The 26,939-nt window shown below is 41.7% G+C and overlaps 1 protein-coding gene across 1 annotated transcript in view; it reads right to left on the bottom strand.

The window, feature by feature from the left end:
* Positions 1 to 26,641, bottom strand: part of NCAPD3 (non-SMC condensin II complex subunit D3) — a 31,989-nt gene extending 5,348 nt beyond the window's left edge. Inside the window, exons 1-29 of the mRNA XM_067310152.1 lie at positions 26,581 to 26,641; positions 24,814 to 24,968; positions 24,026 to 24,188; positions 22,724 to 22,908; positions 21,677 to 21,856; positions 20,933 to 20,994; positions 20,587 to 20,674; positions 19,082 to 19,215; positions 18,296 to 18,368; positions 17,570 to 17,695; positions 17,131 to 17,383; positions 16,586 to 16,648; positions 16,328 to 16,411; positions 13,603 to 13,676; positions 12,551 to 12,685; positions 11,580 to 11,800; positions 9,882 to 10,073; positions 9,447 to 9,544; positions 9,196 to 9,311; positions 7,683 to 7,790; positions 7,044 to 7,158; positions 6,845 to 6,952; positions 5,565 to 5,803; positions 4,731 to 4,810; positions 2,361 to 2,498; positions 1,885 to 2,018; positions 1,524 to 1,723; positions 1,117 to 1,227; positions 550 to 705 (exon numbers count right to left, since the gene is read on the bottom strand). Of these exons, the coding sequence (XP_067166253.1) occupies positions 550 to 705; positions 1,117 to 1,227; positions 1,524 to 1,723; positions 1,885 to 2,018; positions 2,361 to 2,498; positions 4,731 to 4,810; positions 5,565 to 5,803; positions 6,845 to 6,952; positions 7,044 to 7,158; positions 7,683 to 7,790; positions 9,196 to 9,311; positions 9,447 to 9,544; positions 9,882 to 10,073; positions 11,580 to 11,800; positions 12,551 to 12,685; positions 13,603 to 13,676; positions 16,328 to 16,411; positions 16,586 to 16,648; positions 17,131 to 17,383; positions 17,570 to 17,695; positions 18,296 to 18,368; positions 19,082 to 19,215; positions 20,587 to 20,674; positions 20,933 to 20,994; positions 21,677 to 21,856; positions 22,724 to 22,908; positions 24,026 to 24,188; positions 24,814 to 24,968; positions 26,581 to 26,641 (3,852 nt within the window). The remainder of the gene's footprint in view (positions 1 to 549; positions 706 to 1,116; positions 1,228 to 1,523; positions 1,724 to 1,884; positions 2,019 to 2,360; positions 2,499 to 4,730; positions 4,811 to 5,564; positions 5,804 to 6,844; positions 6,953 to 7,043; positions 7,159 to 7,682; positions 7,791 to 9,195; positions 9,312 to 9,446; positions 9,545 to 9,881; positions 10,074 to 11,579; positions 11,801 to 12,550; positions 12,686 to 13,602; positions 13,677 to 16,327; positions 16,412 to 16,585; positions 16,649 to 17,130; positions 17,384 to 17,569; positions 17,696 to 18,295; positions 18,369 to 19,081; positions 19,216 to 20,586; positions 20,675 to 20,932; positions 20,995 to 21,676; positions 21,857 to 22,723; positions 22,909 to 24,025; positions 24,189 to 24,813; positions 24,969 to 26,580) is intronic.
* Between the last annotated feature and the right edge of the window lie 298 nt (positions 26,642 to 26,939).

Here is a 26,939-nt window from a genome sequence, read left to right as displayed (position 1 = left end):
ATCCCAGGTCTGATGAAAGCATCTGTACAGCAAAAATAGGTGTATGGGAATTTTAGGCACTATCTCCGTAACACCCAAGAGAAAAACTTGAAAAGCCAAGTAAAGGACTGGCTGCTGTCATCAACTCCAAACAGATGCAGAATTGTTCTGGTATGATACAGCCTGCAACTCAAAGGGGCCAGAAATCCAGCTAAATATTAACTTGTAATATTTTCAATCTGGGAACAGAGTAATACAGGATATTAACACAGCCAGTGACAAATTAGACTTGGCCTTCCCTTTAAGCTGAATTATATTTAAATTAATTCTTTGCTGCTCCTCTTTGGCTAATGTGTGTTTGGTTTTGTTGGTTTTTTTTAAAAATGTATTTAATGACTCTGAAACCAAAGCTTCTGTCAGCAAGTATGAAGAGCTGAGAGAACATTTCATTAACCATCCTGTTAAGAGTTCTGTAAGAAGGTCCACAGACATACAAGCTCTGAGAATTATTTGTAGCATAAACTTTAGTAGAGGAGACAGTACTTGTACAGAGTAAATGGCACCAACAACCTCTGGCTGTGCTGCCGAGACCTGGTCTTGGTCAGATTCCTTCTCCCTTGCCAGCTGCTCTTCATATTTCTTCATGTCGTACTCCAGCTCAGCTGCCAGCTGCTTGTCCACAGCAAAGAAGTCTTTGATTTCATTTCGGTAATCTTGCATCATTTCCTGGAACAATATGGAATGTTTAAACTCTTAAAAAAAACCCCAGCTCCCTCCTGACTGCTGATTCATGCCTCCATTCAGATCACAGCTGTTTAAGTGCAAAAGGAAATACCAGTTGGTACACCAGAGATGTTGCTAACAGACTAAGAGTTTCAATTCCAATTCCTACTTCAGAACATGAAAAAGCTTTCCACCATTCAAGCTTTCTGCCCACATCCCAGTGAGGAGACTCACACGTAACACACTGCAAGATCCATATCTAGAATCCCTCCGCCTCCTACATCATTTAACACAGTGTCAGTGTCACAACATCACATGCCTTCTAAATTTCCTTCTAAGAAGGCTGTTCATTCCACTACTGGTCACACATCTAACACATTAACTTAAGAGAGGAAAAAAACCACTTCCACTTACCCGTAGATAATTCATGAGGTCCCTGAGAGCTGGGATCCTCTTCTGCTCCATCAAAGACTTCAGTGAAGTGATTATTGGGATGATGTTTTCTATGAAGTTTTTCTTTTGAACCTTTGTTTGAACACGGCACAAACAATTAGAAGACGCAATCAAGAAGAAGTCATTCTGTTGTTCGATGAATGGCCCAAGTGGAAAGAGACTCCTTATTACTCCTTAGCAAAGGAACATACAGTGCTTCCATGGGTGCCCTCAGGTCAGACGGGTCCTACAGACAGAGCCTGAACAACAGCACATGGGCACAGTATGTCCTTGGCAATTTTTGCATAAGCTTCTCTATCACAGAAGCGTAACATTTCTCCCACCATGGTGGCCAGCCCTCTTTCCATACCAGACCAAGCGCCATTCACCTGTGAGATGAGCTTTTTTTGTGCTGCCTGCATAACCGCATTGGCCATTGCCATTTCATCTTCATCAGGCTGCATGTCTTCTTCGGGTTTCGATCTCATAGTTGATAACTTGATTTCTTTGCAGCTAAGGATGGCAAATGTATCCGATAGCAAGTCACTGGCTTCCAGGTCCAGTGGAAGTACCTTATCCACAAAGCATGCTGGAACAGGCAGGGAAGAAATAAGAGAGTATTCTCCTGGGAACAGCAGTGCCAGTAAAGACAGGAAGATATCACTGCGGGATTGAGAGTCTAATGGTTTTATATAGACACCAGTTGTTTGCCAGATTTGTTACCTTATTTACTTAAAGAGAGACCCCTACCTAGAATACTGTGGCTAATTTTTGTTGTAATGCTGAACCTCTGCTCGTCTGTAAAGTGGTCTAGCAGGAACTTGTAGATATGCATCCTTTTTTCTTTGTTATCTTTTCCCCTCAGAGAAAAGAGATTCTTCGCCCTGTGGTAGAGGAAGATATTTTACAAGGACCAAGTCACATTACATAAAGTTGCAGAAATAACAAGACTTTAAATCTGCAAGGAGTATTTGAATGCCACCTCCAAGACCTATAAACCAGTTAGGGTACCACACACTCCCACAAATTACAGAACTCCTTCCAGAAGTGTCACAGGGACGGCAGAACACACTTAATTAATACCACCTCCCCTAGCTTAATTTAAAACCACCCTCCCCATTGCATACACTACATAAAGCGCCAGGAAAGCTTTGCTGCAACCCAAAACTGCATGACCAGAGAACCCCTCGCTTAGTGGTAAGGGGATACAAATGTGCGCAACTGACCGCTCACTCTGGGGGAACCTGTTGTACTTCTCATGTTTCTCATAGCTATTGAAATGGAAGATGCACTCAATGAAGTGTTGGGAGAACATTACTGGATTCCTCTTCAGCAAGAGATGCACCAGGCAGAATTCCCCAAACCTGGAAAGAAGTAAAAGAAAGAACTAGTCAGACAGCTTCTAAAAGCCACCCCTGAAAGACAGTACAGAACCACAAACAGTAAGGCAGAAAAATGGTCTTCCTCTCACAAGTCTCCCTCAATACACTACATTTAATTCTTGTGTGGCTCCATCTGGGCTTGAACAAGGATACCAGCTTATGGACTTTGAGTCCTTTTTCAGCCAGAAAAAGATAGAAGTTTTCAGCATCCACAATACTACTTCATTTCTTGCCATGAAAGTAAACAGTTACAGACAGAAATAAATTTGAACTTTAAATCCAGGCACAACACTTTTAGTATTTAAATAACTTAAGTCCCATTGTGGCTGAGACACTTACAAGGCCAGCCTTGTGGAAAGTCAATCAAAACAGGGATCAGGACATCCCGAGCAAATATGGGACTGTGGCAAAGGGTAAAAAATTCAAAAGTGCATAAAGTTACGGCTTTGGTCTTGCAAGACTTTTACAGGCATCTTTGCCTGTTTCTCATGTGTCCTGTTCAAGAACAAGAAAGTTATCTACTTGCTATTAAAATGTTTTGAAAACTCAGTGACAGCAGACCTACGATTGTTGCAGAGGTTTGAGTTGGAAAGTGGTACTGCATGCGCGCGCACACACACAGACACAAAATAAAAGGCACAAGACTAGAGCTCAGAACACCTGGCTTTGCTTCACGCAGCACTGTGGAAGCCATTTAATTTGCCAACAGCCACATTACCCACTTGTAAAATTTTCTGGTCACAAGACATGCATATACACTTAAGAGAGAGGCAAGGATATTCGTTTATATTTGTTTATTTGTTTATATTTGTGCATGAATACATGCTTGGGGGGATACACTTACTATTTCAAGTGTCAGCATTCATTTTGGCATTGACACATGCAGTCTGCTGCCTAGGCACATGTAGAAAAGCATTAGCTGCTTCCTAAAGTCCCTACAACTGGACTGTATTTAACAGCACTCTCCTCTTCTCTGCTCGTATCCAAAGCCCTCAGTCACGCTCAGGATAATAAGTGTTTGACAAATTAGTTTCTACTTGGCAACAGGACGCAAGGTAGCAGCTGGAGATCAAGGCATTTTTGTGTTCTCCTTCCCCCAACTTCAATAGGAAGGCAACTCAACAAAAATCTGGTTTTCTGTATTTTACAAAGTTAATCATCACAAGACCTGCAAGAGCTGGAAGTTAATCCCAGCCTGGAAGGCAGTGTTTTTATCTGGATGCATCCACTGAATGCAGATGCAAAGAAAAAGGCTCCCAATGGAATAGCAATGTGTTCCTCCGCTAAAGCACCGGGAATGTGATGTTGCAATGCCACCATCTACTGGAAAGACATTTTTACATATTAAAAACCCATATAAAAGAAACAAAGGTGTGAATGTGCACTAGTAAGCAATGCTCAGTCCATGGTCCTGGAAACACCAATCTTAATTTTGACTGTTGCAGGTAGAAACACTAGCAAGCTGCCTAAGCTTCCTCTGCATTCAGTATCCCCCTGCTTGCTACCGTTCTCCGAGGAACCTGTCCCACTTCAGCCCTTATCATTCACGGACTAACAGTATCAAATATGCATTGCTGAGAATACTCAGCCTGGCCTTCAACCATCTGCTCTCTATATCCAGATCAAATGTGTCAGGATTGAACTGCAGAGACCTACTCTCATTTCTCATGTAACATTGAATAGTTTGAGACTTCAAAACTTACAGAAACTTTATAAATGTGCACTTTAGGCCAACGTGCACAATTCCTCTTACATGTCCAAGTACTATAAAATGTGGTACAAGTCTTACAAAGATGAGGCATGCCACATAGGAGAAAGACAACATTTAATCCTGTTCCTAGAACAAAAATCTCACAGGACAGTCTACCAGAAAACAGGGAGGCAGATTTAATAAAGGCTTGTTTCAAAAATTCCTTTCTTCATGGATATTTGAGAGTCAAAAAAATAGAGCAGAGCTGCAGGCTTTGATGACAGCCAAGAACACACAGCTTGCTACTTTGGGGCCTTCAATTCACTTGGAAAGAAGTTCACCACTCCTTTGCTACCATTTCAGACCCTAAAGCATGACTGGAGAAGTGAAGATGTTAATGGGAATGTCATCTGCTGTCTCACTGAAATTTTTCCCCCTATGCTGAAGGTGCAAGACTGAGACTGCTTTTGAGTACATCTTTGTCCTTTCGACTCCTTCAGTGTTTTACAGAAGGAATATTTTACCTGGCAATATCCGGATTTGGATCCACCAAGACACTGACAAACCTGAAGAACAAACAGTCTTTCCATTTCACAAACTCCTCCTACAAGAAAAATGTAGGAAATAAAATATCAACCTGAACCAGGAAAAACCTAGTGTGAATGCTAAGATTGTAGCCAGAGTAATATCGGATGGAACGTGGCAGAATATACATCAGGCAAATGAGCAAGCTATACAACTTCACCAGGAGGTACACAAGATAAACCTCAAGATGACAATGTTCTGGAGGATGCTTTAAACAGTATAAATACCACAGCACCAAGCATGCAGGTTTACCACAGGTATCAACAGAAAAATCTGTTCTCCAACGCCAAGGCACAGGTGCTCCTCGATACTGTTCTCAGAGCCAAATGCACTGCAATCTGCCTTGGCTGGGTTCATATGAACATTGGAGGGCAAACATGTTCTGCCTCTCAACATTTACATCTCTAGAACAATAAACAGAGACAGCAGGAGAAAACAGCACTGTGGCACTTGTTACATTCACTCGTACAGGCGCGATATGAAAGGGAATTCAAAAGAAACAAAGGCAGAACAAGGAGATGGGATGAAAATAATGTGGTTACCCAACTGTACTAAATGTATGGGAAGTGAAACCTCCCTAGCTAGCAAAAAAAAGAAGAAAAAAGAAGGTAACAAAATACATAGTTTTAAAGTCTTCTTGAATTAGGGTAGATTGCAACAATACTCTAGAATCAAGCTACAAGCAATACACTCGTTGGTCAGGATGCCAGTATTCAGCGTAACAGAGGTAACTGAAGGGGGTTGCCAAATACATGCTCATGCTTTCTATTTACCTGCAGAAGGTTGGTAAGCAGGATCAGCGTCTGCTTACGGATGAAGGGATTTGGGTCCTTCAGACACATGGAAATGTTGGGAATGTATCTGTCCACCATGGTGGTGTAGCGGACACATAGATCGCACATAACAATGACAACATTATTGCGAATGGCCACATCATCTGACACCTCCAGTTCTCGAGCTAGAGCTGCAATGCATTTCTTTGCCAGATCCTCATGCTGTAAACACAATTTACCTGTCAAACAGGGATGAGACTGTCAGTGCTGTGAATATATTCCTGTTCCTAATCACCACAGCTCAGCTTGCTGCCTCCTTTGAGTCCAATACGAGCCAAGAGAGAAAGCAAAAAGCAGAGAAGGGAATAAACAAGAAACATGCTGAAACTTGATGAGCAATCTCTCAAAGGAACTGTACTTCAAGGAGTTCCTTCCAAACTCTTCTTAGACCTATAGCGTGGATCTCTACGGCAAATTCCCTCCTTCACAGAAAGCTATTCCTGTGTACAAAGTATTGTTCAAAGTAGCTAAAAGGAACAGCCCAAGCTGTCATAGGCATAGCAGGGAGACACTCACCTCTAAGAGCATTGCTAAATCAACTTAAATAAGATAGCCTGCATTCTAACATTACTTCTTTCAAACTGTTTCTAAGCTCTGCACAAAAGTATTAAGCCTCCCAAAGCAGCTAAGGAAAGGACAATACTATCCATCTGCATGAGAAAAGACTTGTTCATAATCGCAGAGGTACTACAAAAACAGAAGTTTCACTTAGCACTCTTCATAATACCGGAGACGCAGATCTGACCAGGCTTCTATCACAAAGAAGCTCTTCACTCTTACTAAGGAGAACAAGTAACCACGCACAGCCATTCTGCTCTAAAGGGCATAAAAGCACCAGTCTTTTTCATCCTGTGTTGAGCACCCTGTTACAGACAAAATAATCCTTCAGCCAGACAGCAACCAACTCTAAGAGCAGAAGGGCAGTACAAGTCTGAAGGACATGGCTAACTATTACTCACCTGTACACCTATACAGAAACAATGCATTAACCAACTTGAAAAACAGTCACATAGATGACAGCGTTTTTATGGTTTGTGCATCTTGCTACCACAGTTATCTGCATTACTAAAAGCTCCAAGTTGAAGCAATATGAATATTGAGCACTATGCATTACCTGTTTTAACTGCCACAGCTTTTGAATAGATCTTTAACCAGGGAACGGACAGAAGGGTGGGAATCGGATACACGAGGGCACATTTCTGCTGCAGGACTGTGCTTACCCAGAGTAATGAATGCATGAGCTCTGACCACTGGAGGCATGGTTGATCCTCTGAACTGGGACAACGGCTGAGAAGCTGGAATTTCCTCACCATCTAGAGGACTAGACGCTAGGAAACAACAGATCAGTAATGAAAACATGCTTTGGGGGTAGAAAGCATTGTCCGTAAATGCAAAATTAAAGGGAGTAAAGAGCCTCACATTGGTCCACGTTGATAGAAGAAGCCAGAATGGACTGAATCAAAAGAAAGATGTGTTTCTCCACTTTGGCTGGACACAACTGTGCAGCCTCACCCAAAATGAAGAGATGTTTCACCTACAGACAAAAGCAATACTTCAGTCAAAAGGCAATGGCTAAGCTGCCAATTAAATCAGCAGGAGTCTGCATGGTACTTCTCCAAAAACAACTTAAAATTCCCTCAGTCCTTTCAAGAGGACAGCAGCTAGAGAACAGAAGGTGAAGCTTAGAAACAGAAGTGTGTGTGTTTAATAAACTGTAACTACCTCACACCCTTTAATAATATTGAAATAATCCTCAAAGCATTCTAGGCATTTTACAGCTGTTCCCAAACAGCTAAATCTGAAAAGTGGAGAAGCAAAGAAAAAACATGTTATTTTATTAAAAACACATGAGACATCATCCTCCTAAAGCAACTTCTTAGGAAAAATCTCTTGTATCCTCCCAAGCCCATAAACACCAGATTTCATACCAGTTCATACACAAGGCATACACATCAGTATTTTCCTGCCTAACACAGTTATGGGCATGATCTTTAAGAAATACCATTTTCAAGAACATGTACATTCTTTGACCAATCTGTGAAAGAGTATCAAACTTACCAAGAGATCTTCTTGTAGCTGCTCTGCTCCATCCTTTTTGAGGACTATATTTGAAATATAGCTTTCACAGGTGGATACTATATCTCCGCACACCTGGTTGAGCAGCTCCTGTTCCACAATAGAACCAAATTAGTTCAGTGCTTTATCCATTAAACCGAATTTAGTTGTAGTAGCTCTCCACACACGAATCCATAATCTGAAAATGTTTTTATGCTTTAAAAAAAATCTAGGTCCTACTGACATCGACCAGACACTGCCTTAGAGCCTTCAAATTCTTCTTGCACATGAAAGGATGCATGCAAGGGCCAAAACACCTTGGAGAATCTGGCTGGTAATGATCCACAGGCCTAAGTTTCCCTCATTATAGAAGTCACATAGGTTTAAACAGAAAGCATTTAGGTAATTGTTCCACGTATATCCCACACATTTTAGGTTGTTCATATGAATTTTAAGGCGCTGTTTGGAAAGTGCAGTTCCATTCACATGAAAATTTGACATGAATTCTAGGAGGCAAAAACCCAAAAAAGCTACTCCTCTATCAGATAGTGAATGAAAATAAAGCATCTTTTATCTTTTTCGTACCATCTAAAACCCATAACAGTAAGAAACTAAATACATACATATATGGCAGTTACACTGTTAGAAGGACTGAAGTAACCAATACAAAGGTACATCTGCATTTGGTTGCAAGTCAACATACTGTAATGACTATGCCTACCAGTGGGGATTTTCTGAGCATCAATTTTAAAAAACACAACAAAACCCATCAATCCACCCTGGCTCCTGAAAAAGTGTGCAGCCTTCCAGACTATTTACTGAAGTTTATTGGGATGCCTATTATAAAATAGCTGTCATCAGCATAAAAAGAGAAATATAACCCATATGTACACAGAATTCATTAGCAAGGGAAACTTGCGCCAGCTCTAGCTTCTTTGTGACTGTGCTCAGGGTGAGATACAGATTTTAACAGCAACAGATAGCCCACCTTCTAACTGCAGAAGTGAAACAAAGATATGGCATAAAACAAACGGGGAACTGGGCAGAAAAATGTGCAAATGGTATTCTATTAACTCCCCATTTGGGCCCATGAGAGACAGCGAGAAAATGTGAATCTACAGCAGCTCCGATACAGAACAGTCCGAGCTTACGCTATAAGCCTATAGCTTCTAACTGGACCAATCCCAGGAAGAACTGATGTCAAAATGGCACAAAAATAGTCTCCTTTAAGAACGCTGCAAACTGTGACAGAAGGCAAATGCAGGGTTTTTCAGCTGCAAAAAAAGCCCTCATGAAGAAAGATCTCTTACAAGTCCATCCTTAGCTACAGGACAGTCTCCAGCACAACTGCAATATAGCAAAAGAGCTGAGCAGAAGAGATACAAGTTGCTCGAGTCAGATCCTTTTTGTTTAGTGAGTTAAAGCCTGCAGATTGGAGACAGGAGCTGCTTTCAAAAGACAGCCCTCCAAAGAAGTGTGAAACAAGCTATTTTAAAAGATTCATTTTAAGTCACACCTGTGTCTCCTCTGGGACATCTGCATACGCATGGCAGAGCTTCTGCAGAGCTTCTACAGCTGGGCTAATCACCTCCAGGGGACACTGAAACTCCCTCAGCCAGCACTTGATATTATCTGAAAAGGAGGTCACACACCTAGGATGAGCATTTTCTAAGCTAATCAAATGCTTAAGGAGAAGAAAAACACTGTTAAGCTGTGAAGCAAAACTGAGCCCTGCCTTCCCCTCTGCGTTTTCTCAAGGCCACTCACCGATCAGCCTCTCACGGGTGCTCCTAGGGAGGTGCTTTGCAACATGACCGATGACACACAGGATATGTCCTGCAGTATCAGTCCTTGTGTTCTGCTGCCTGAAAAATAGCAGAGAGGACAAACTAACATTAATGCTAAGAAACAACACTAAAGCACAGTAGAAAAATCCTTTCATCCAGGATACGTATTATCAAGACAGATCTGTCAAACCAGATGAAAACTTAAAAAGCTTAGGGTAACAGTTGGTTCCTGCACAAATCTGCAGGCCATTACTTGCCTCCTAGCTGGAAACACCAATAGCCTGGATAAAGGACTGTGATCTAAGCAGCTAAACAGCACTCTACTTGTGGAAGGACAGAAAGTGGTCACTTGCTTTGTTCCCCTTCTTCATCCCCATCTCTTTCCTGCAGAATGGAGTTCAAAGCACATGTATACCTGCTGATACTGTCCCAGGCTTCAATGATCTTGGAATAATCCAGTTTGGGTGAAGAACCTGCCATCTTGGCAAGCAACATCCAAGCTGGTACAGCATGCTCTGTTTCCACATGGGACATGACATTACTGATGAAGACAGAGGAGAACTTATTCTGCCTGGACCAAATGTGAAAAGCTTTGTTCAAATAACGGCTACAAGGAAGAAAGAAAAGAAAAAATAAGTTAAACAAGGAGTAACCGAAATACCTGGTGTTAGAGTCCGCCAGTAAATCCAACATCTCTATCCAGGATACACCAGGCAACATAAAAAAGCTGCTAACACTCTGTATTCTCACTCCTCAGAGGAAGTCAGGATTTTCACTACATTTTTTACCACCAATATTTACACTCTCTTTCAGTTACAGACTCACAATTCTGATGCACTTAAAAACCTGGCAAACAGACATGGATGTAGTGCTGTATGCCACTGAGACAGAAAGTCCAACTGACACCAACGCAAACCAAAAAAATGTAATTTCAGCAACCTCTAAGGAAGACTTTCCGTCAGTTTTTATTTAACATCTGTAATGGGACAGGATATAGCGATGTTAAGGTACCACAAGTCGCTCATTTATCTGTTTACCCCTAGTTACCTACTTCATGTTGAGAGAGCTCTGAGATTCATCAGGCTGCTAGGTACTTTAAGGTCATCAAGTAGAAGGTGCTACGCAACTGCAAACTGTTACAAAATTGCCAAAATTAGAACATTGACAGTTTCACAGATTGGCAATGCAGCACAACCAGTATCTCATTTTCTAATTCTGAGCTATGCCTTATTGACTAATAAACATACGACGGTCTTTAGTCAACCGATGTTGCATCCTTGCCATACTGTGTGTCATCCCATTTCTTTTGCTACTTCCCACAGTGTTCTGCAAAAGGCAGAATAATACTATTTGTCATCAGACAAGTGATATATTGTACATCAGAATTAATAAAAGGAGATGTTCTCCTTTCTTTATATATACTCTGTTACTTCTGTCATCAGAACACCATTTAACTTAAATATTCGTGCCACTATCAGCACATCAAGAACACCACATGACATTTTCACGTATGAACACTAGAATTCAGGGAGAGGACAGAGGTAACAAGAAGAGCAAGTAAAAATACTTGACACAAACTGAACTCTTCTCACCAACTGCCAACATGTATATGCTTGACAGTTCATCGGTCCTAGGAAATGGCAGAGCAACACAAGCAGCTCACAACATGACAGTTTCCATCTCTGACCAGCAATAGGAACTTACATTGTCTGTTTTGAGCAGGGAACCGAAATAGCTTTAAAAAGTCAATAGATTTAGTTTCCTGTCTTTGTGCAAGCACACGCATTTAAACAATACGTAAACTAAGATACTTAACAGTTTGTGGTCACACAGTAAATGAGAAAGCTGAGAGTATAACCTCATACTTGTATCTTAGTCCTCCAATCAATAGGCAATTTCCTACTGTAAAGGGAAAACTCCATATTCTAACAGGATTAGAAATAAAAAAATTCTAGATTTTTTTCCATGAATGCTAACATAATAAAGTCCATAAAAACCATCTGACACACTGGATGAGGGCTGTTACAGATACGCGAACAGAAGCCAAACTCTCTTTCACCGATAGTAATGGGAAAAAAAAAAAAAAGAAAAAAAAAAGTAAAAAAGTACTTACCACAGTTCCTGGCTTTCTGAAGTCAAGAGGGTAAGGAGCTCCCATGCCAGAACCTGCTTTTCATCTTCATTACTGAATTTGTTATAATGCTTTATATGTTGCAACAAGAGCTGATCAAGACAATCCAAGGCCTTTTCTTGGACAGAACTTTCAGTGTCCATCACAACAGGCACCACTCCACTTAACCAGGCCTTCCGTACCAGAACATTATGGTGCTGAGACTGAGAGAAACCAACTTTGTATTAGAAATATTTTTAAGTCCTATATGTATGGCTAAGATCAGCAAAGGCCTAGAAACCTCCAGACTCATCTGCCAACTTTAAAAATAAATTTTAATAAAAGAACATGCTGCTTAACCAGCACTACAATATGGCAGCATATGGAACAAGGGGGCTTGGATCTCCTTGACATCACAAGGTGCCGATCACATCTGTGATGAAGCTCCCTGGTATTCCTGCTGAAGTTCTGTAATGCTTTGTTTTGCAACCCTATAAATAATTGTAAGTGTCCCAGTAAAGCTGTACAGCAGATGATTTAACACTAAAAACAGGGAGTTGTGATTAATATAAACCTCATGCTCTGAGCCTAAGTTACTAACCCTTTGTGAATAAATAGAAAAGCAGGAAGAATATTGCAGTGATACCATCTACACATTACATCTCAGTAAAGTGATTCAGATTTTTTTTTAAACTTGATAAGGCCAACAATATAAACATCTTCTCCATGACACACAAACCAACAGCCAGGAAAATAAATGTATCCAGCAGGTTGGAAGCATCCTACATAAATCACAAGTTTATGTGAGAATGAGTCATGACTTCCAAGTCAAAAGGTAATAAAAAACACAGTCATAAAAAGAATCTGGATGAATGAACAACTGACATATACCAGATTTGTCTGTTTCTTCCTTCTTTTAACCCACATTTTGCCCATTTCAGGTCTGGATAAAAATTTGTGCTACTTTTCCTCACCACAAGGAGCTCCGTTATAGACTGCAAGGCCTGTTTCCGTACAGTAATAGCAGGGTCCCGGCAACGATCTTGAAGAGTGGACAAGTCTTCCGGAGTACAAGGAACCACATTGTGTTTCAGGATGCTCATAAAAACCTGGAAGTCAAATGCCAGGATAACTTTGTTGGATATACTGGTCGTGAGGATTTGGTAGCAAATCAAATATACAACCCACTCCCTACCAACCTTAGCTAAAGATTAACTTATCTCACTGACAGGGAAACATCACGTTAACAATTTATAAGAACTGGGCAGAACCAGAGATGTAGAACGGAACAGAGAGCATCTTTTCCATTCAGATTTTGTAACGGCACTTTGTACAAAGTCAGCTTCACATTTTCCCCTTGAAACTAATATGCCTTTATATGAACTAGGTCTTTTACCTGGTAAGAAGGAAGAGGAAAAAAAATCCCAAAGCCTTGCAACAAAAAGGTATAAAACCATAAGCTGAGAAACTCAAATCAGTGTGGGAACCGAGGGGAAAATTTGGAGGAAACAGGACTAACACAAAGAAAGGCAGTCAACAGCAGACATATACTTTTTAAAACAATGACATTTCCATTAAACAATGTACCTTCTAAAGCTAATGACTTCATTAAAAGAATTGAGCAACAAGCAGAGCAATGCATTCCTCAAACAGAGGCTGGATACAACCTAGCGTCTTTGTTCATGAGGTCAAAACAAACCAAGCAGCTAATATGCTTGAGTTTATAAGGAAGCTGCTTAATTTAAGTGCCTATTGACAAAAGAGGCTCTCTTTCTAAACCATGGAATATGGGAATGCCAGCAAGAGTACTGGAAAAGGTTTTCATTATCATAGTCGTATTATCCACTTATCAGAAACTAGTAAACAAAACCTTTTTAAGGCCTGTTGGTACTCTGCAGGAACAGCCAGAAGCTACAGGTGGACATACTTACACACACTTCACTACAGTACTATGGCCTAACTATTTAATTTAATGCCACTCTTGGTAATCATGCAGAGCAAAGAAGCAGTCAAAAAAAAAACATACCTGGAGAGCAGATTTCCTCACATTGGTCTTCTCATCCCCTGCTCTCAGTCTCAGCATGGCCATGATCTCTTTTCCTATCCAAATCCACAGTGAAAAAGAAATTATAATAGACTGCCTAAAACATTATTTTGCAGCATAGTTTTGCACTCTGCTGAGCAGCTCTTGTTGCCAGAGACAACTGGGAAGACTGATCAAAGCAGGACAAAAAGCCCAAAATAATCCAGATATAAGCAAATAGAAAGAAAAACAAATTTCCAATTTTTTCATTTGAAAATGTATCTTAGGACATATCACAAAAGAAAGTGATATACCAAGTCATTTGATACATGCAGCAAAAAGAAATAATCTGTAATTTCCAGCCCATTTATTTTTCTGCATAAGAGATGTTAGGCTACCATCAAAGTTTGAAAGCCTCATCAAATGAATCATGCACAATTCTAACAAAAGTCTGTAGCACATATAACCTTGCCATCTGCGGGAAAAACACTTTGAGGACAGCCCACAAACAAATGGATCCAGCACAGACCCAAGATAGGTCAACAAACTTCTATGCAAAGAGCTTAGAATGACTACGATCTTTTGTGAGTTATGCCTCACACCTCCACACAGCATGAAGTATTAATACATGCACTTCTATATTTTATAGAGGTGAAATTATTCCCACTTACAAACTGACTGAATTTCCTTGGGGTTGCAGAATGGCACCTGCAGAGAAGAACCTGAGAGCCCACATGGGTAACAGAACACTTCTCCTGCCATGCACGGAAGGTTAGGCCTAAAATTTTACTTTCTCTAGCCGTATTCATATGTATTGCTGTACATTCTTGGGAAAAATGCTGAATCAAGATGACTGCTTATTAACCGACACATAGCTGAATACTAAAACCACAATCGACTATTTCTTAGCTTTCAAAACATTCAAAAGGACTGTTGACAGGCTGGCAATTTCAACCATTTTACCATTGCTTCCAAGGCTTCTATAATCCTTCTTATAATTCTGCCAATAACAACTAAGAGTTCCCAAATATATGCCAAATTTAGAGATCTGTTGGTTATAGAAATTCATCTGAAGATCCACTGTGCTGCCATTAAGAAACAGGGGACTGATCAAAAGTAGTTTGAAGATAGATTTTGACCAGAGAAAGCAAAGGGACTTTGATCTGTGTGATTAGTGTTTCCTTAATGGGCAGCTAACTACAATCTCACCTTCCTCCTGAAAATAGCTTGACAGAAAAAGCACAGAGTGTTTTCACTGCAAGATTTTGCCATGAAAATAGTCCAGCTCTTGTGAAGGTGACCAAATCTGCTAAAAACAATCACACTTTGCTAGTTGGCATTGATTTTACTCACAGGGACATAAGAAAAAATACTGAGTTCTAAAAAGCCAAGAACTAGCAAGGGAACATAACGTGCACACTGTTGGGTACTGCATATTCTGCAGCACATACTTCACTCTGCATACTCTCCCTATCCTTCTCATCTTTGCCCACATGCATTTAGCACATTCTGCTTACCCTTGGCTAAGATTTATTTTGCGTCTGAAATATGAGCTGTTCGGTCTTCATAAAAGTGCAAAATTAGCACAGGCACAAGCCAAACACAAATGTGTGCCAGACAGCTTTGCTAATGCACCTTGACTGACTCACTGAGCCCTGTATTTCAGCTATCCTCTGGAGCCCCAGACAGTCCTTTTTCATCCAATCCCTTTCTCAATTTGTTTAGCCAAGTGCCAACTGCATGCTCAGCTGGGTATCAGATACAAAAACAGGGATCCCCTGCAACAAGGAGTCTGCAGCTAAACAGGAAATACACAATACCATAAGTGGCCTGGAGGACATTTCTATCTGAGAGAGCAGATTAACAAAATTTATCAGTGAAATGTTTTAAAAGAAAGCTTTGAATAGAGAAGATGGGAGCCTGGCTCATGGAGATAGGGAGAGAGATCCCATGTGAAGAGCAGCATGAGACATGTAACAAAGACACAAATGCAGGATGTGAACTAAGCAATGAATTGAATTGTCAGCAGTTCAAGAGAGGTGAACAGCAAGAACTGAGAGCAAAGATAATGGCAGAGGACTAAAGGTTAGAAAGAAAAGCTTTTACATGGAAGAGGAAAAGAAAAGAAAGGATTCAAAGAGGGAACATAACAGCCAGAACAGCTGACTTTCATGCTGATTTCATGCTATCAACAAATTAAGACTAGCAGGTTGCCATTCTGCATCAGTCCATTTAACCTCATACTCTGCTTTCAACTCCAGCCAATACCTGATGCTGCAGAGAAGTTAATTCTTCCCTACATAACAGCGCTAGCCAAAGGTGCTCTGTTTTATGTAGTGAAAATATATTAGCTCTTTGGGCACTGAAGCAAGAGGAGATTTAATTACCCTTAAATTTATGGAGCTGCAAGTATTATATCCCAACATCAATTACCATCCTTTTTGGAAAGAATAAATTACCTGCTTTTCAACAAGTGTTGCTACCACATTAGTGGAAATGAACATCAGTATTTCAAGATTAAATTTATTTTTCAGACTTAAGTGGAAAGCGTATTTCTTTATGGCTGGCAATTCCACTCCCTTCATCACCCACAAGTGGTTTTTAACAGCTCTACAGAAAGATTTCTCCACTTTCTTTGAAAAACGGACAACGAATACCCTTCAGAAAATCTGATTTCAATTAAACTTTTGAAAAGCTATCTAAAAAAGCTAGCATAGTTTTGACATACCATCAACCACAGCACTATCGCTGCTGTCTGTCAACTCAAAAGTTTTGAAAGTTGGTAGGGTCTTCAGTGGATGGTTGGACAGAACTGAAAGAAAGGTTGAAAGTTTAAGAATAAAAATGGCACATGTTCACTCAGCAATATGGTTCATTGTTAAACAGAGAGCTTTGGGCACTCCCTAGACTTCATAAATATATGTATTTTTAAAAAACAGCATGCCAAGAAAAGCCTAAGACTTCCTATACAAGAATGACTCTATACCTTCTGCGTCGACCATCAAACTTGCAGTGTTTGTGTTTGCTTCCAAGATTGTGTGGTCAGAGGCTGCCAAAAGGAAATAAAAAAGAAAAGAATTTAAATGTAGCATTTCCATTTAGTCTGTCATTCCAAATATTCTCAGAAAAGTAATCTAACTGTAGGGTGCTATATTCACACTTCTGAACTGTGCCATCTGGCCTTTACCGCACCTGAGGGAGTTCAGCACGCCAATCATGAAAAATGCAACTCAGCAGAGGCAAAAGGCAACTCAAGATTTAATCAACTGTCAGGCAAGAATGAACTTTTTTTCTAAACAACCAACCAAACGACCATCTTGGGGAGGAATCAATTTAGAACAGAAACCCCTCCAAATATAAGACTTCATGAGTAACGAGACTCATTTATTACTTCCCTTTACGACAAAGTACACAAGGGCACCATGTGCCGATTTTTAAGTTCCAGGCAATCAGTTCTACTATCTCCCAATAACTATTCCCCAGAAAATCCAAGAAATAGTTTAAAATACCTAATTTATCCACAATACTTACAGCTTTGTAGTAAGTCCTGTATACTCTCCAAGGTAGTAGAAGCTTTCATATCCAGACAGTGTGCAAAACTGCTTAAAGCTTTGCTACGAACTGCGGGTGCTTTGTCTGAACACCGGCCAAACACCATGACCTGTACTAAAAACTTATGCTTTAGAAACTTCTGACGGTCCAGGGACAAGGAGCTATCCAAGTTCCTCTCCGGCACATCCAACAAAGCTAAAGCTACATCAAGGGCAAACACTCTGTAGGAAATCTGTTCAGAAGAAAAAGTACACAAGGCGCTCTCTTAATGAAAGCAAAGTCACATGAACTGCCTACTCAGTTTATGTGCCTTTAGGTATAGACGATAACAACAATGCTATTCAATATTGATACTGAACTCTTCATCTTCAAAATACTGCTGTATCTGAATTCTGGAACATTAAGGAGATGTACTTACTTTGGCATTGTGTGAGTATTTATAAAGCCAAGCAATGAAGTCGGCAAACTCTATACAAGGGAGTTTATTCAGCAAATTCGCCAAGGCCTGTGCAGCATATGTGCGATAATCAGCCTTATCTGGGACCTGAAAAACAACCGCAATTGACCTTGCAAATTATAATATTCCAATGCTCTGCTCTAAAAGCCAAAAAGGCATTTGAGGGCTCAAGATAAATATTTGTTTATTTAATGAGGCGACATGGTCACATTCACTAAGCATTGGGAGGAGAATCAACTTCCTCAGCCGCTACTTCAGCACTCAGCCACTGACAGCAAGTTCCCAAGGCAAAGGTGGAGTTCAGATTAAATCCAGAGGCAGTGTTTCTACATGGCAGTCTTCAGATAGATAGCTGGGCAAAGAGTTCATACAATCCTCATTTCCCGCTATTAAAACAGTCTTAATAGCAACTGCAGATAAAAACTGCAGGCTAAAAGCAATTGTGAATGGAAGGGAAAGTGTACACCATTGGTATTCTCCTAGGATATGAAACTATTTTCAAGATGCCTGAAAACTCTGGTAAAGATCAATGCAAAACACCATCAGACCGCCAAGAGATTTGCAAATAATGGAAATCTTTTTGTTTCTTACAAAACATTGTGAAAACGGATTTCCCAACTATTACAGATACTGCAATGTATCCACAGATAAGTTCTTCCAACCAAGATACACCAAAACTTAGCATACCTTGGTACAAATGTGTTGCAGTAATATTCGAAGTACAGGAAAAGCAACTTCTTTCAGCTCCTCTACTACAGAACTGCACAGAAGAAGGGAACATTTATAAGGTTGGTTTTGTAACAGAGCAAAACTCAAGTCAAGGACATTGCTTTTGAAGATACACGTTGAAAGTCACATTCCAGAGTCACGAGCGCTAGTGCAATACGACATGCTCAGAGGACAGATCTACTTACTTTCTACATTAACCTGGCTTTGCAGGCATAAAGTATTTCTTCCAAAAATCTTTCTACAAGTGGAAGGAGAATATGAAAAGCTTCTTAGTTTTCAGTTTATTTATTAAACGTCATCTGAGGATCTCTGCACAAGCTACACTTTCCAACAACATGGCTCCCCTTGTAGGGGGAAAAATAAACATAGGCAAAACACATCTTTAATCAAGAGAAAGCAAAGAATTAAAGAGAAATGAGCTCCACATTCATACAGTATCTCCTTCACAATACTTTGTAGAAAACTACAAAACCTGAAAATACTGACACAAAGCTAAATACTGGAGAAGGTACGTCCTCTCCACTCACTGCCACTTGTCCGTCAAACATCACCACCTTCTCCCTCCCCCAGCAAGCACTATAAATTACCATTACAGAAATTGAAATGAAACCTCAGCTGCACAAACAGCTTCAAGGTAAGTCCCAGTTATTCTCATCCCTTTATCAATTAACAGTAAAGTAAAGGCATGCCAGAAGGAAGAGCAGACATACCCGGGAAGGGTAGTGCCAGAACTCTGTACTTCACCTGATGAATTTTATAGCCTGATTCCTGGCACTGATCACGGGTGAAGTGATTGCAAGGACTGTGCGTCTGGAACCTCCTTCACCTTCCAGCATGAGAATGACATTGAGGATTCGCTGGAAGACACGACGAAGAACCTGGAAGGAAAAGGTTATCTTCAAGTTTATTTTCAGTAGCAATTGGAACAGATGGATAAACATTCTGACCCAGTTTATGAAATAATTCTGAATCAAAAAAAATTTAGATACAGATAAATCACCTGGCAAAATATGACTCCTAGCAAAATAATTCAAAAGGGAACCATTTCTACACCTAACACCTTTCCTAGATGTGATGATCTCCTACAAATCCAGTAAGGCCTAAGAATGACTTCCTGACAACAACAACAGATCACCTCCAAAGCAGTAGACTTCAAATCACCAGAAACATTCAGAATTTGAGGAAATTCGTCATTTTTTTGCACGGAAGACACCTTAAATTAAAACCATGTTTTTACCACCACATGCACTTGAACTTTGAGGGGTTTCCCCTTGCCATACTTTTGGGACCACAGCACACCTCATTATCCTGACATTCTCTGAATAGTCAAACAGGAGAGACAGGAAAGATCATGCAGGTCTGAAAAGGGGAGTTACTAGAGTTTCTTGGTACTACAAGTGTAAACACTTCTGAAAAGTTTGTGCTGCACTGGGAAACCAAGTAGTTTGAAACACAGAGGTCTAAGGCTGCAATTCCTCCTGGAAAGCAGGACAGATACTCAGGCATATATCAGGTTAGTGAGTACTGAGCTCCAGGCTTCCCTGACTAGACAGCTGCCAGGACCCTGGCTTGCTAGCTCAAAACTAGTTCGTATGTGTTTACACAGATTGGCAATCACAGCAGCACAGTCACACCCAAAGTTCAAAAGCTCCATCTATAGGAGTGGCGCACAGATAGGTAGGAGATGACACAGCGTGCTCGGCAATTTGACAAAATAAAAACGTAAAGCTGCAGACAGATTTCTGGTAGAACTGGATGTTGCATCACAGCAGAATGTTCCGTGAATTAGCATCAGCCTTGCTTACCATCATCCGGCATAACGCTTCCCCGGTTCCCACCATGCATCACTGCTGCACGATCCAATGCCACAGCACACTACCAAACAGTGCTGGAGCTCCACCTAGCCAGAAGCCAGGCAAAGGCAGTAACCTGGAATTCTCCCTTTTAAGATGGCAGAGATCTAATGTCACTGTAGCTATCCTCTGTTTTGAATTCATTTGTCAGAAGAGTCATTAAAGCACAGAATAAAAGGCACATCAAATGCATCATCACACAAGTCAAAGCTAATAAGAATCAGGTGAAAAAAAGCATCTTGCCTCTGAAGCAGCAAACACATGAACAAAGTAAGTGCAGAAGCAGTGTAAAAAGTAAAAAGTGTGCAAGTAGAAACAACACGCAAAGGAGGAAAGAAACGACTGCTCCTTTTCAATATAGCAGTGAGAATTTTAAAGACTTTGTCCAACTTTTACCTTATCTTCTGTACCATGTAGAGGGGAACACAGTAATCGCAGTCCATAGTAGGCCAGTTCGGGGATGTACTTTGCTTGATTAACACTCCTAAGCAAAAGAAGGCAAACAGATGCCTTCATCTCTCACCAGAGAAACAGTTACAACTAAACGTGCTCATTAACTGGAAAACATTGTTCAATATTTGCTAAATGTTGTTTGCTGTCAGCTAGGTGGAAATTTTTCTAATTATCTTTAGTGAAAGAAATCACTGCTTTCATTTTGATATAAACAGCATAATAGCAATACAAGCATTGAGTGCTTTACCTCTTCAAAACACTGTATAAACATTAAGAATTAATAGCTCACATTGTTGCTGAAAACTCGAACTCATGTACCACTGGCTCAAAGTTTGTCATTTCCACAAAGATCTGCAAGGAAAGAAAGCCAAGTTTAGATAATTCACACAAGAGGAAGACATGCAGGTCCGCTTGGACGCTTGAGAGTCAGACTCCGAGAACACCTCAGTCTCTCTTAACTTTGAAGCCACAGCACCTCACTTGAAGCAGACCCCCCAAAGCCCACAGGTTTGATATTATGGTTCTTCCCCTGGTTACTGTGAGGGTTAAGCACCTCGGAACAAAACACAAACTGCCCAGTCGGCCACTAGCCAGCAAATGCTAAGCATACGGGGTATTTGAATGTTTGCCTCCCTCTGGAGCTCAGCTCTTTGAGCCAGAACTATCACTGATGCACTGCCATCCGCTTCTGATCCCAATCCCCCAGGCTTTTCCTATGATTAGATGTTCACAATTGTTCTTTCCAGGAACTGAACAAGACTCACTCTTTCTAAAGCAATGGCGGTCCCAGACTCACTATAAAATAAGCTACAGGTCAGCATGCTTTCTCAGTCCCTGGACTCTTTACTATAAAATGCACAGACTTGGAGCAGGCATCCCATGCCAAGATTTATAGAGAGCACAGTCTAATCAGTGGACTGTTTTACGAAAGGCAGGACTGCAATCACCTCTGTGACCATGGCTGCAGTGTTCTGTATTGACCAAAAATTTGTGTTTGGGGACATACGATTCCTTGAGTCCAGAAAATTGTTACCTGCAGGCAGTTCTGCACACACTGAGGCTTTTCTTTCAGGGAGAACTTAGGTAGAAGTCTTAAAAAGTTTTTCAGAAGAAGGAAGACTGATTTGCGAACTTGAAGACGATCTTGAGTTGAAAAGTAAACCTCTTCATGATCCTCCTCCTCATCTTCCTCCTCTCCAAAAATCCCTTCCATCTGTATTGGTAGAAAACAAACAGAACCATCCTGTCCCACAGCAGTGACTGATCTGTTTTGCACATCTCTCTTGGTGCTTCACAGAGTTCTCAGGCTAGACCCTATAGGATTTCACATCCAAAATGCTAGATCTTTTCTTTCAGATTACTTAAATGCATTTAGTAGTGACAGAAAACAGATGAAAAGATGAAAGTTGGGTATAATATAAAAGAACTCCCACATAGCTTATTCTTGTTTTGAAGGTTTCGAAGGAGAAAGTCTATCAGAGTTGAAGACAACTATCTGAATTTTCTTCTGACACCTAGAGATTCACCTCAGGTAATTCCCTTTGTGCCTATTCCCTTTCTCCTTGCTTATCATGACCCTGCAGCACCAATGTTCTCTCAGGATTTCTGATCGATAATTCTCAGTTCCATAAATAAAATCATATAAATGTCAGAAGTAGCAGCTGAATATAGCTAACCATAGCATTTAGCCCTTAACCTTCCATCAGTAAGTTAGCAAGGAAACTCAAATATCATTTGCAAGCCTGTCACTTATTAGCTGCAGGTCTCTTAAAGAAGCTGAGACAAATCAGTTTCCCTCTCTGCTACTGAGCTTTCTAACAATAAGCCACAGACAAATAAGCTTTATTTTTCCTATTAGTCAGCAGCTAGGGAACTGCAGCTAGCATGGAATCATCAGACCTTTGAAATTCCTAATAATAGGCAAAGGATCAAGAGCACAGCTTGACTGCTGAATAAAAGGCCAAGGAAAAAGGGCTGAAAAAGAGAAAAACTATGACATAGATCTAGAAGTGAAATCGCTTGCCAATGATTTGCTTATTAACAGAGATTTATATCTGAAGAAACCACACAAACATCTTACATTGGAGTTCTCCTTTCTGCTTGGTTTTCCTTTCTTTCTATTTCTTCTTGCATTGCCCTGAGAGCTTTGAGCATCAGCCTTTTTCCTTTTCCTCATCAGGTTTGGTTCTTGAGGCCAGCTTTTTATCAGTGTTTGAAGACATTTATCAAACATCACTTGATGGAACATCTGGTTAGCTACACTGCCTGCCCAGAAAAGAAAACATCACAGTCATCTTCCAGACAAAATACACAGAGAGTATGAAGCCATCTGGCCATCTCTTCCATTTGTTTTTACAGTTAAGGAGATGGCCAGGACAAAGGTGTTGTCCTGGGAACCTAAGAAAGTTTGGGAGGTGAAAAAAAAAAAATTGTTTCAACAAAGCCAGACTGAACAAATTTGAGACCTGGAATCAGCAATGACATTCTCCAGTAGGATCACCCGGGGACTGTCCCCTTCTAACCTATGATGTGCTGTACAACAAAGATCAGCAAAACTTTTAAGTAGAGTGCACATCAGCCTTGAACACAAAACGATACTTCCATGAATTGACCTGTTATAAAATTCCAACTGCGTGTTGTTATGAACAGATAATTTTGTTCACACAGATCAGCCTGCCAAAAGCATTGTACAGCTAAGTCCTCCCTAGTTACTGAGCAGAAACTGCACAAGTTTTGACAGAATAAGCTTCTCCCACAGTTGTGCCTCATTGTCAATCCAGTGGGATATGTGTGGTTCCACCTCCACGTATGTTGCCGTGCTCTCGCCCGGACCCACGGTGCCACCAGGGGAGCGCTGCAGCCTCCTCTACTGCAGGGTCACAAAGCACAGGCCTCAATGTGAGAGATGCTAAAATGGCGTTTATTGTGGGCTGCGTGCAAGCTTACATACAGGTGCACTTCGTTTCCACCCCTAGGCTGCACGTCACACCGCGTGATCTTCCGCTATGCCTAGTCTACCGCTTCTCATGCAAATATCTTGTCTATGCAGTTTCCCAAGATCCACCACACACGTACTGTTCAGACTCTCCTGTCAGCCTTGTCACGAAACTAGACACATTACTAGGAAGATGGATAGCAATGCAGACCTGGACTGAGACCATCAAACCACTTTATGACAGGACACGAAGCCACTATCAGATCAGAACAGCTGTTCAGCCCTTAACACCACAACCGAGCTTGATGCCCAAGGTTTTCAGGGAGATCAGGCGAACAGTTCAAAAGCCATCAGTTGTTCCACCAGGAATTCCTGCAAGTGACAGAGTGCTGATTTTGCCTGAGCAATGTTTCACCCAATAATAGAAAGGCACATCCCTTCACTCACCTGGAATTTCAAGCAGTAAGAAGTACAACCCAGCAGCCTGAAGAGCATAAACCCGCTGCTGTGCATTAGCTCTTTTATCCTGGCCCACATGGACAAAGTGGTGCAACACAGCCACAAGAGCATTATGAGAGAGGTTGTTTTCAGCAAACAAGGTCCAGATACTCTGAGGCAAAAAACATGAGTAATAGTAAGAAATTCAGTAATAACATGTACATATTCTCTACAAGGGTACCTGCTCGAGAAAGACCTTAGTTGAAAAGAGTAACAAGAGCTTTTATGCAAGAAAAATATTTTACTCACAAAACAGCTGTCTTTTTTTCCCCTCACGTCCACTAAATAAAATGCCTTGGAGTAACCAAAACTTATCACAGATTTATTTCCACAAGTTCGAATGCACAGATGGAGGATAGCGAATTCCGGTAGATAAGGTTATGAGATGCTTTCTCATGATGTACTCAAGTTCTTGTGAACCACACTGTGACAAGACATTTCTATTCACATTTTCAACAGCTGCCATAGTGACCAACCCCCTCTTCATTTATTTATTTATAAGTTATATTTGTATATATATACACATATACATATACTTTTTTTTTTTAAACGTAGGAACATTTTCTCTCTGAAGCATTCTGGCATGTGTGCCAGACAAGAATTTTTTATACAATCTTAGATATCATACTGGGGAAAAAAAAATTTTTTTAAATTCAAGACAGGATAAACATGAATAATAGAAAAGCACAGGACTTGAATCTTTGTTAAGCAGAACATATCCCAGTAACTGGCCTTACCTCTGTATTCTCGTGGTCCTCAGCAGCAAAAGGTGAGAGAGACTGGTATAGCCAGGTGAAAGCATCAAGTCCCTCTTCTGTGATCCCCTCTTCTATCCTGGAATCCAGAGGTTCAGTCTCTGTGAAATCTAGATCCCAGACTGTGTTCACCCAGGCTAAGAGAAAAACAGCTCATAAATATCAGATGCTAAGTTTCTCAAATAAATACTTTCATTCCAAAGAATACTTCAAAATAAATATGGAATATGACAACTAAAGCAGAAACATCAGGCCCTCACAGACAAGCACTAACAATTTAAGGTGTGAGTGCCTCCCCACTGCTAGTTGCTACCATGCCTGTAAGGAGGACAACAGAAGAGAACATGCATTCATGTCTCAACCACCGTTACCTCTGGATCTCAGCTAAGTGGGGTTTAAGACACTTTGAGCTATATTTATCAAGATGTCAGAAAGCTGCTCCTTAAATTCTCATGCATATTACTCTAAAAATGTGTTTGTGTGCATGCATATACATACATACATATAAAAAACACAGAGGCAGATACATATGTCCACGCCCACATATACACAGAGAGCATGCAAACATATACACAATGCATGCTCTCCATAAGACATCATAACAAGCTATACAGGACTAGGAAGGAGACAAGATTTGCCCAATGGAGCAAATTGTCAAATGTGCTGAGACCCTGTTTTCTTCTCCCTGTCTCCATTTTTGTCTTTAGAGGATCACACAAGTTACCAAAGGAAAGACAAGACCCAGGAACACAAAAAAAAATTATCTTTGATAAGAGCATACCACAGGCAACCATTTCTATGTAAGTATATTTTTAGTTTATAAACACCTACAACAAGGACAACTGGTACTCACTCATCCACATCCCTCCCTCATCCCAATCTATTCTTAAAAAAAAAAAGTAGAAATTACAAAATTATAGTTATGGTACTCCTATCAAGCGTGCTAACTACCAGTTACACTGCACACCAAAGGAAGGAGAATTCCACTGCTGGGAAAATACTACCTTGGGATACTGATGTGAGTATGCATCTGGACATATGTCTGAACACTGGGAGATAATGACTTTGTTTATGCTGAAGGGCTGGTGGCAACTTCTGTTTGCTTAAATTACTGCATTCTTAGTGCAACATCCTCACGCTCACCTAGTCCGAGCTGAATGAGAAAGCTGAGATTGCTAAAAGCTTCAGATAAAGTCTATTATTTGGGAACTGCGTTTCGCTGTGCCAGTTGCCCATTAACAGGACCACAACAAAAGGGCGCAGGAGGTGCACCCGCCTTAGCTCTTGCTCCAAACTTCACAGACAGCACTAGAGATCAACAAGAACAGTTTCCACAGTTGGCTTCGGTTGTTGTCTAACCTTCCCTCTAAGCTTCCAGCCGTGACAATTCCTGCCCAAGAGATCTCCTGCCTTGTAGGAGCGCTTGGATCATGCTGTTACGGGCACACATGACACTCCCCGAGGACGCAGGTACCTCGGCGCTGCCCCGAAACCTTCCCCGGTAAAAGCGGCGGGGAAACAGGCCTTTGGCCCGCTCTGCAGCCGCCGCCGGCCAGCGCCTCTCGGCGACCCCCCCCCCTCCCGGAAAGACCACCGCGGTGGCGGCGCTAGGCAGAGCCTGGGGCGCGGCCCGGTCCCGCGAGGGGCGCAGTCCTGCCGGCGGCGCTCTCCCCACGGGGGACGCTGCCCCGCCAACCCCCGCCCCGACCGTTAACGGGCGCGGCGGCGACCCCAGCCCCGGCCCCTCACCTGCGCTGACGTCACGCAACCGCCACCCCTCCAGTGCGCGCGACACCTCCGCCGCCACCATCCTGCCGCCGCCGTCGCCTTCGAACCAGCCAATCGCGCACCCGCACCGACCCCAGCCAATCCCCGCGCGGCGCCCGCCGGCCGGCCGGAAGCGGCCGGGCCGTGGGCCCGCGGCGCGCCTGCGCGCGGCGCCGACCGGAAGGCGAGGCGGCAGGGGGCGGGCGGCGCCTGCGTGTCGCGGCGGGGGAGGGCGGGGGCGGGGCGCGCGCCGTGGCCCCGGGGCCGGCCGGGCGGCGCATGCGCGGTGCTGCGCCGTGGCTCGGGACGGCGTGAGAGCTCGCGCGTGGGGGGCTGCGGGG

Source organism: Apteryx mantelli, chromosome 23 (assembly GCF_036417845.1).
Source record: "Apteryx mantelli isolate bAptMan1 chromosome 23, bAptMan1.hap1, whole genome shotgun sequence".
Classification (NCBI taxonomy): domain Eukaryota; kingdom Metazoa; phylum Chordata; class Aves; order Apterygiformes; family Apterygidae; genus Apteryx; species Apteryx mantelli.
The sequence above is the reverse complement of the archived record's forward strand: the minus strand, read 5'-3'. Positions and strand labels throughout refer to the sequence as shown.